This window comes from Acipenser ruthenus, unplaced genomic scaffold (genome assembly GCF_902713425.1).
Source record: "Acipenser ruthenus unplaced genomic scaffold, fAciRut3.2 maternal haplotype, whole genome shotgun sequence".
Classification (NCBI taxonomy): domain Eukaryota; kingdom Metazoa; phylum Chordata; class Actinopteri; order Acipenseriformes; family Acipenseridae; genus Acipenser; species Acipenser ruthenus.
The window spans coordinates 1-9,674 of NW_026708692.1; the positions used below are offsets into that span (position 1 = coordinate 1).

At 39.6% G+C, this 9,674-nt stretch overlaps 1 protein-coding gene across 2 annotated transcripts; it reads left to right on the plus strand.

Moving 5' to 3' along the window:
* The first annotated feature begins 6 nt into the window (after nucleotides 1-6).
* Nucleotides 7-5,495, plus strand: LOC131735424 (uncharacterized protein C6orf47 homolog). Of its 2 annotated transcripts, none has more exons than XM_059021561.1 (2): nucleotides 7-2,671; nucleotides 4,632-5,495. In XM_059021561.1, the coding sequence occupies exon 1, from the start codon at nucleotides 1,813-1,815 to the stop codon at nucleotides 2,668-2,670; it is 858 nt and encodes a 285-aa protein (XP_058877544.1). In that variant the 5' UTR covers nucleotides 7-1,812; the 3' UTR covers nucleotide 2,671; nucleotides 4,632-5,495. The 2 variants fall into 2 exon arrangements, with proteins under 2 accessions (XP_058877544.1, XP_058877545.1); XM_059021562.1 differs by having other exon boundaries at nucleotides 4,635-5,495.
* The last annotated feature ends 4,179 nt before the right edge of the window (nucleotides 5,496-9,674 follow it).

Genomic DNA, 9,674 nt, shown 5'->3' on the forward strand with positions numbered 1-9,674 from the left:
ACTAACCCGCGTTTCTTGATACAAAAGAACCAAACAGAGAACAACAAAAAAAAACTAACTATACTTTTTTATTAGCATTTGTTTTTGTGCTGTAAAAAAACGGATTTACAGAGACAACGCTGAAAAGTACGTTTTCCTATTTTAAAAAAAGTGAAAGAAGTTTGACATACCACACCTGGAAGTTAAGACGACTTCTAAAATATTATTTCAACTTTTTAAACCTCACCAGCGTGTTTCCTTTTTGTCTCGTTAAACGGAGTTGGATTCTCATTACGCTTCATCATGTTCAACTTTGTTTGGTGACATTTTCCTATTTGTTTTTGGACAATAAGGTTCTGAGACCAAAAAGGACATTTTTGGGGGAAAAGAGCAACATATCTGCTTTATACAAAATAAATACAAAAAAAAGAGAGAAAATAAACTGTGGATACTGGAAGAGCCCTCCGCTTTCCAATACAGCAGCAAGACAATTAAAAGTAAAAGAAAATACCAGACTACAGAGTACTATTGACAAAGTAAAGGAAGGTAAAAATTAGTAAACGACTTTTCTCGGTGCCCGCTGAACTCTGAGTGAACGACAGGAAGATTTTTTTAAGTGTAGATCCAAGGCGTATTAATATACAAGGGAAATGGGGGACGTGGCAAAATATTTAAAGTTTTTTGCTTATGTTTTAATGTAATAAGTTATCTATTCAAAATTATGCTATGACGTTTTTGACCAAAATGATTTCAATATATTCAAATTTTACAGTTACTGTAAGCTTGTGAGAGAGAGAGGGGGCAGAGATACAAGGTGAAGGTGCATTTCCACACAGAGCCGGCTTTGTGTACCTTTTTGATAAACAAAAACGTTGTTGAGAAAAAAAAAAAACAGAAAAACAGCTTCCGGATAATATTAACACACAGGTACTAACAACGTTGAGAGCTGGTTATATTCACACAAGGCCTTTGTGGTCCTAACAAAAGCCGCTTGACTTGAAATTTATGAAGCGAAACTTGGAATTCGGCCAGACTACGAAAAAGGTGAAACATCGCCCTGGGTGTGGTTTGTGAGCATATAGGCGAAAGGTCATCCTTTTAATTAGAGCGACTAGAAAACTAGAGAGAGGGCTTAAACCATTTCCACAGTACCGAGTTTTCAGAAGCGAAAAGAAAAGCGATTTGAGAACGATTGGAAAGTGACAGAGAAATCGGTTAGTTTAATAACAAATTAACAAAAAAAACAACAACTCTGAAATAGAAAGTTTGTAACACAGTCGACAGCTGTGTGTTTTGAGGTAGGGCGAGAGCAAAGCTGAACTCATGAATAAATAAGCAATCGGTAAGAGAGCTTGCGTTTTTACAGCTGCTTGCCAAGGGGTAAGGGGACTGAAGCAATCGACAGACGGTTGATAAGATAAACAAACCAAATTCCATACTAAGACAAAAAAAAGCCACATCGTCCTCTACAAACATTGACGTATTACCGCAAAAAAAAATCAGTATATTACACGTTTAGATACGGTTTTGTTTGTTTGTAATACATAATAGACTATTTAAACAACCTTAAATTAAGATTTCATTTGTAGCACATATTTATAGAGGACCCACTCAATTACACGTATTGCAAATAGAAAATTCAAGTAATCAACGGATTTTTGAATCTGTGATTTTAAATTATAAGTTAATACTTTTAAATTGGCTTACATGCATGGATAATGCAGGTTAGTTTGAACAATTAAGAAAAGGTATTCTATTGAGACCATTTTACGAACCCAGCAGTTATACATTAAATAATAACCAAATCAAACTCTTTAAAGAAATTTGGGCAGGATGTCTTTAGTGGGGCGAGCTTGGGGCTGGGTCAAGCCTGTGTTGTACTATCGACCATGGGGCAGCAGAAAAGGGGTGAAGGAACTAGAGCTAGCGAAAGAGAGAGAGTTAGAGAGGGTGGAACGAGAAAAAGCAAAGGAGGGGGAGAGAAAGATGCTTCTGAAGATAGAGGAGCTGGGTCCTGTCAAAGGAGCTGTGATCAACAAGAGCTCCCCCCAGAGGTGGTGGCAGGCACTGCCACTGATACGCTGGTACTGGAGGAACCCAGAGCAGCTGGAGCCTGTAAAAAACATTACCCCCATTCCCTTGAAAGAGGCAGACTTTTCAGGAAGTGTGTATTCCATGGCCCCCTCCGGATCCCCGGACACTACACCCCCTGCCCTTTTTAAAAAGACCCCCAAATGGGACCACGTAATCCTCCCGGAACATTACGACATCTCCTTCAACTTCCTGCGGCATCTCTTCGATCTGTTTGTCGTCGGCTTCCTGTACGTCAGCTCCCCGGTTGTTCGAGTCTGCCTGGATGTGTTTGGCCTCAAGGGCGCGCTGAAGCTCTGGATCCATGGGATGGCGCTGTTTCTTGTGTCCGTCTCTGGAATGGGCTTGCTGCTGTGGCTGGTCCAGGCCTATCTGCCCCAGTTTGCGCTTGTCTACGGTGTGCTGCAGGCCCTGGTGATCTCGGTCAGTGTGAAACAGAGTCTGATGGCTAAAGCCGAAGGAGAGATTGAGGGACAGCCAGGGGAGAGAGAAGACAAGGAGGGGACAGTGCTGGACAGCAGCGAGGGAGAGACGGAGAGGGAGTTGGAGAGCGAGGAGAAGGAAGAGGGTGGAGCTCGCATAAGCGATGCTGTATTTTGAGGTGAGTATTTGGTGCAGGTGGTTTTATGTGTCATCATCAACCATATGCAGAGGAAACACCACCCCAGAATGGGGTCCAATTAGGATCAGGCAGTTTGCACCCACATTTATGCCCTTGTGGAGTCAATACTGAATAGTTGCACACAACTGTCACATGGCTTGTGCAGGTCTAGTGGTTCAAGTCAAGTGACCAGAAAGATTTGTTTTACATAATAAATCCTACTTTGTCTTTCTCAATGTCTTCAACATGTCAGTCAAAAAGTTTTTAAATAAGTTCATTTTCGTATTGCTACAAATCCTACCATGATGTTTGAAATGAAACCTGCACCCAGCCTGGTTATTATTGGAACTACCTTGTTTAGAAGAAGTATTAGTAAAAGGGTCGGGACTATGCCAGCAGCAACCTGAACAAACACCAAGAGAATACAAAAAAAAACTACAGATCCCAGCATACCTTTACCCTGATAGTAACAGCGAGGAATGATGGGATATGTAGTCTTTATGCAGGCATATGCAGATAGCTTACTAAAATGACCAAGACTGTGCCAACATGCTAAACCCCTCTTGATCTTGTAGTGTCCCTCCCTTTGGCTGAGTTTCCTCAGAACAGGATTTTTCTCACATAGGCTTGGTGGTCCAGTGGTTAAATAAAGGGGCTTTACCACGAGGTTCCTGATTCAATCCCAGCTCCGACACTGATTCACTGTGTGTGACCCTGAGCAAGTCACTGAACCTCCTTGTGCTTCATCCTTCAGATGAGACGTAAAACAAACGAGGTCCCTTTGTAAGTGACTCTGCAGCAGCAGTTGTGATGCATAGTTCACCTCCTAGCCTCTGCAAGTCTGCTAAATGATTGTGTCACTGGTGCCTGTCTGACTTGTCAGACGAGGAATTGGGCTGGGTCTGTGCACAACACAGGCATTTGCAGTGCACCTCACACACTGATGTAGGTACTAGCAGTACACCGATAGTGACTGGAGTTGAGGCTTGTAGTGGTTTTCAGCCCAACAGGAACAGTTTTCCACTGTAAGGAATACAGTGAACACTGGAGTCAGTATCTGTTTTATTAGATTTATTAAACTCTTATTCAGAATTATGCCGTGGCTGGTCTGCAGTTTTGTTTCTTTGTTTATTGTGGGATGGTGTCGCTATTGACCGTTCAACTGGAACGGCACAAACTCATTTTGGTCTTGTGACCCTGCATTAGCCAATTGGAATGCAAGTTTCAATCAGGGGGTTTCATAAAAATGCATGTTGACTTTTCACAGGCGACATCACCTGACACGAGGTCATCCAAGATTGCTCATAATCAGGGTCTGTGAAGCCAGCATTCATAGTTTTACCGAAATAGATTTATACAAGATCTCTCACGCATCACATCGGATGAAAGCATTCCCCAAAATGCTTGTCTTGTCAAACTTTGAGTTTCAGTTCTCAAATAACACATCCGCACTACTTTACATAAAGACTAACTTGGTGAAACTAATAAAATAGTTTCTGTGTCCAAACTATTTTAGTACATGAGTATATGTGTTATCTTTCCTATGCTTCTGGATCCATCTACATGTTTGAGTGGAGTTATCTTTCCTAGATCTGTATACAAGTGAACAGAGAAAGTTGCAACCCTTTCATGCAAGAAATAGTGAAAATAGCTGAAAAATAGTAGTTTTGGACACCGTTTTTCATTGACATTTTTTCCATTGCTTTATATGGGGGAATGTCATCCTCATATGAGGTCATCATGCATTTGTGTCTTCCATATGTCTGCATATAAAAACCAGAAGAGTTGTTTTTTATCCTTCCCTATAGAGGTCACCATACATGAAAGGACAGGAATACAGAACTATGTTTTTCTATATAAAAATAATCATTTGAAACAGACTGCAGATAGATAGTGTGTTTGTTTGAATTTTCTTTCAGTGCAGAACTGTACTAATGAAAGTGTCTGTCTTTCCTTAAAGCAGGGGAAACAGATACTTCTGGAACCCTATCCAAAAATCTGGGATTGAAGACTACTTTCCAGGAATTTTCAGGATCCCACACAATGACAATTTCTCGAGATCTTGTTCCTCTGTAACCTGGATGGATTTATGCAGATGGCTAGATCAGGAATAAGGGTCTGTTTCTGACACTGGAGCCTTTATTTAAAACCACTGTGCACATCAATGCCGTTACACCTGTTACAAACAGCCTGGAGTGGATAGCTGTGAAAGAGTATGACTTTTTATTTTTATGGTTGGAATCTTGGAATCTTTAAGGGTTTCAAAAATGTCCTGCATTTTGTTTCTGCATGTCGTCCCATCTTTTTCCAAAGAAAATCTATAGATGCATGAAAGAAAGCCAGTGGTTTCCTCACCATGGTACAGAATGCAAGATGAAGACTCTCCACAAAGGCTTTTAATAATCTTGTTTAGCACACTTATCATTGCTGTGGGTCTTTCCACTCATTTATCGCTGCCTATCGATTTTAACATCACTGCACATTTTGACTGATTCATTGGTGTTTTTAACCAGTTTATCCATCAATCCCAAATGGAGTTATCTTGTGCTGTTATACACTACAAACCAGCTTCTAGACGTTTGGTCAGGGAGCTACAAATCCAGCTAATCAGCATATGCTGTTCTGAAATGGGGGATGCGAACGCATCTGACAGTGTTATCATTATCTGTATACTAATAACAATTTTAATGTATGAAAAAATACAAAGAACACTTCTTAGACCACAGTTTAACCAAATAACGTGTGAAATTGACTCTCAAATCACTGTGAAACCTTGGTTTTTTTATACTACATTAAAATTTCACGTTGTGGTTCACTTTTAAAATTGAGTTGAAGTCCTTCTTTGTTTTTCACTAAGACCCTTGCTGTTTACTGCTCTGCTGTTCTGTATGCAGTTTTCTTGCCCTGTGTAATTTTAGGCTCTGTATATTTTTGCGGTATTGCTTTTTTATAGTACGGTATTTTAAATGGGGCACTGACTAGTAACTCTAACAGAGTCCAGATGGACTAACCCAGATCATTTGGATGTAGAGTGTTTTTTGGAGAGGTCAAATCTTGATTTAAAGTGGTTGTAGTTAACAGAATCAGTTCCTATATGTTGTATTCACTAGACAGGTTTTTACTATGCAGTTTACATCTTATAGCAAACATGACATGTGGTTCTTCCACACTAGGGTAAAGAAGTTCTCAGTTGACATGCTTCTGGATCTCTGGTTCTCAGTTGAAATGCTTCTGGATCTCTAGAAGTTCTCAGTTGAAATGCTTCTGGCGCTCTGGTTCTCAGTTGAAATGCTTCTGGCTCGCTGGTTCTCAGTTGAAATGCTTCTGGATCTCTAGAAGTTCTCAGTTGAAATTCTTCTGGCTCGCTGGGTCTCAGTTGACATGCTTCTGGCTCGCTGGGTCTCAGTTGACATGCTTCTGGCTTGCTGGTTCTCAGTTGACATGCTTCTGGATCGCTGGTTCTCAGTTGACATGCTTCTGGATCGCTGGTTCTCAGTTGACATGCTTCTGGTTCTCAGTTGACATGCTTCTGGCTCGCTGGTTCTCAGTTGACATGCTTCTGGTTCTCAGTTGACATGCTTCTGGATCGCTGGTTCTCAGTTGACATGCTTCTGGCTCGCTGGTTCTCAGTTGACATGCTTCTGGATCGCTGGTTCTCAGTTGACATGCTTCTGGATCGCTGGTTCTCAGTTGACATGCTTCTGGATCGCTGGTTCTCAGTTGACATGCTTCTGGATCGCTGGTTCTCAGTTGACATGTTTCTGGTTCTCAGTTGCCATGCTTCTGGATCGCTGGTTCTCAGTTGACATGCTTCTGGTTCTCAGTTGACATGCTTCTGGCTTGCTGGTTCTCAGTTGACATGCTTCTGGGTCTCTGGTTCTCAGTTGACATGCTTCTGGATCGCTGGTTCTCAGTTGACATGCTTCTGGATCGCTGGTTCTCAGTATAAAGCTCTCCCTGCTTTACTTCTTCGGTCATTTCACCCCAGCAGTGTCTTCTGGGTCAAAGCATGTCAGTCATTAGGGGAAGCAGTTGGGTTAAATATTATGTTAATGAAAGCTCTAAATAATTAACTCTTAATTAGACCTTTTACTTGTTTTTTAAACAGTTGCAGTTCAAGTTACTTATCAAATGTTCTAGCTAACTTGAAATCTGTAACTGTTTAAGAGCTGAAAACAAATAAAAAGGTCTAATTAAGCAAATGGTCAGTTCAATGAAGGGTCTAGTTCAGTAATTGAGAGCTTGGCTGGAATGAAAACCAGCAGACACAGGGGGTCCCCAGGACCAGGATTTGGAAGACCTGCTCTGAATTATGTTCATATAGTGGTTTTTATTTTATTTTTAGTTTATTTAATTCTAGGTGATGCAAAACTTTTGGCCATAGCTGTAGTACCAAATAATCATGTTTTAAAATGAAGATACATGTTTGCAAAAGCATGTGTTTCATTCAGAACCGCGCATCAGAGACCTGTATAATGAATGGATGTGCATGCTGGTTGAAATGTTAGTATTGTGTTAGCTACAATTACTGTAAAGCTGCCTGCACTGTCTCTCAATTGTAGAGTAGGCGGGGCCATCAGAGTTTACAGTTCTTATTGTCACGTGACTTGACTGGAACGTGGAAGCGTGTTAAGATCTCCACGTAGATTCAAAAGCATCAGAGCAGTGTTAAGACAGACATAGAGAAAATTAATGAAAACTCCTGGGGCCGGTTTTTCAAAGCGTGTAATGTGGATTACATTTATCCAGATTATAAATAATTACGAATACGAAATCTCATTTTTTTTTTTAACATGCATCAAAACTGATTGCAATTATATATTAAAAAAAAAAAGTTTTAAATAATTGAAGTTACATTTGACGTTTTTTATTCTTTAAAACAAGATAAGGAGTGTCAGTAAGTATGTTCAATAGTTTTCTTTACTAAAATATAAGTCTTATTGTGTCCAAAGGTAATGAATTATATTATAATTAGACAGCAGCAGAACAGTCAAAGAATGTAGTATTGCCACAGCGACACAAGGTGGCAGCATAGACAACCAAAAAACACAAACATTCACACGCTTTATTATCTTTTTTTTTTTATTTTTATTTTTTACTATATTCCAGTTACAAACTATGCATAAAGACACAACATATCAGATAAAACATACAACAAGTTTAGCTCCACTGATGAACGTCACTTTATTATATATTTAAGAAATATTATCAAAGCAGCACCCGCACACACGGTGTTAATGCATGCTGTTAAACTAGTTTGTGTCCCTTGTGTAATAAACTGCGCGATGCGTTTTCCTCTCGCGGGTCACACAGCAGACGACATTTAGGTGCCAGATTGGTATAGAATTGTTTTCAATCCAGAATTAATGCAGAGAACGGCGATGTCGTCTTGATCTGTGAGCCTGCAAGACAAAGAAAAAAAACCTTCACTTTACAAACATTCCGCCTGCCTGTCTGTCTGTCCGTCCGTTACCAGACAGTGTCTCTGTCTGTAGAAGCCCAGCTGTGGCAAACTAATGCCTGACCCGTTGACCTGTTCTATAAACATTGCGTCTAAATAAAACCGCAGAAAATACAGTATGACTTCATTCGTAGACACAATACAAAGAAGCAAGAATGCTAAATCCAATTTTAAAAAGTTACGTAATACAAAAGATAATATTAATATCCTATACATGTATTGAAATATTATTAGCGTTCGGATCTAATCCTACGCAGACTGCACTGTCCGTTTTTTAAACTCTTACCTTGGCTAACTCCTTTTGCATCTCATGAAGTCTCTCAACTGCAAAACACAGAAACATACATCAGCTTTTAAGATAGAAGGAAACACTGTTAAAAACACACACACACACACATTCATTTAGAATACCCGTATAGCCTATTTGTAATAACATTACATTCAAATATATGATGGTAAAGTATATTTGTAGGTATTTTCCGACCAATATGTTTTGATATAGTTTATTTTTACTGTGAACAAAAACAGCCATTAGAACTGTAATTGTTTTTACGGTGATTTCTAGTAAATAGCTTTGAGGATATATGATGAGGGTGGTAAGATATCGTATACGCCATACAGCAATGTGCATTGTATAAAGGTACTGGGCCATATTATGTTTAATACAATCTAATATAAGTTAAATAGCAATGGGCTTTATAGCGTTGGCCCGCATGGCGCATTCTCTAAGAGATCCCATTACACGCACTTTGTCTTTGCGATCTAACCCATGTTGCTCTTTCGGCCTCCGGTGCCTCGTTTTGTTTAGATGAAGCGCCATTCTTATCACGATGCGTCCTGTATGTAACGCATATAAAGGGAAAGCTCTATTTAAAGCTCTCTGGTTTCATACTGAACCCCAGTATCCTCTGGTTCAGTGTGTGGGACCCAAAGAACGGAAAGGGCATAAGGTGTATTTAATAATACATCATAATAATACCTTTTTTACAATATTCTACTACAATGATTCAATAATGCTGAACTATTGCGATACATATTATGGTTGAAATGTGTAAATTAATATCCGTACCGGTAAAAATAAATAAATAAAAAAAAATACCACGCACCCTGTTTTGCTTGAAATAAGCACAGCGACACCACAGCGAAGAAAATGAAGAGGCAGCTCAGTCTAATAATCCACGGCAGCAATGCGGGATCAAACCCGTGTGCAGAAGACCCACTGTCCTGGTTTTCTGAAAAAAAGGGAAGAAAGTTGTGAACAGGTTTTTTTTTTTTTTTTTTTTTACAGATTGCGGGAAATAAACGCTGGAGTGATCAAGCAGAGAACTAATTTGCCTTGGGAAATAAACTGTAAGCGCACTGTACAGAATTTGGGGTGTATTTGTGGGCGATTAATGCAGGTTTCACGGTATATTTATATATTCTGAATTTGTGTTCATTTGGATATAAAAGGTACCAAAACGAGAGCACCGTCCATCGTATGTAATGTGACACTAATTAAAAGTGTAAGTATAGCAAACAAAGCTGCGTTTTCAACCTGCA

What these genes read in the sequence shown, in the direction of transcription:
- LOC131735424 (XM_059021561.1), top strand. Translation starts at nt 1,813, where the DNA reads ATGTCTTTAGTGGGGCGAGCTTGGGGCTGGGTCAAGCCTGTGTTGTAC.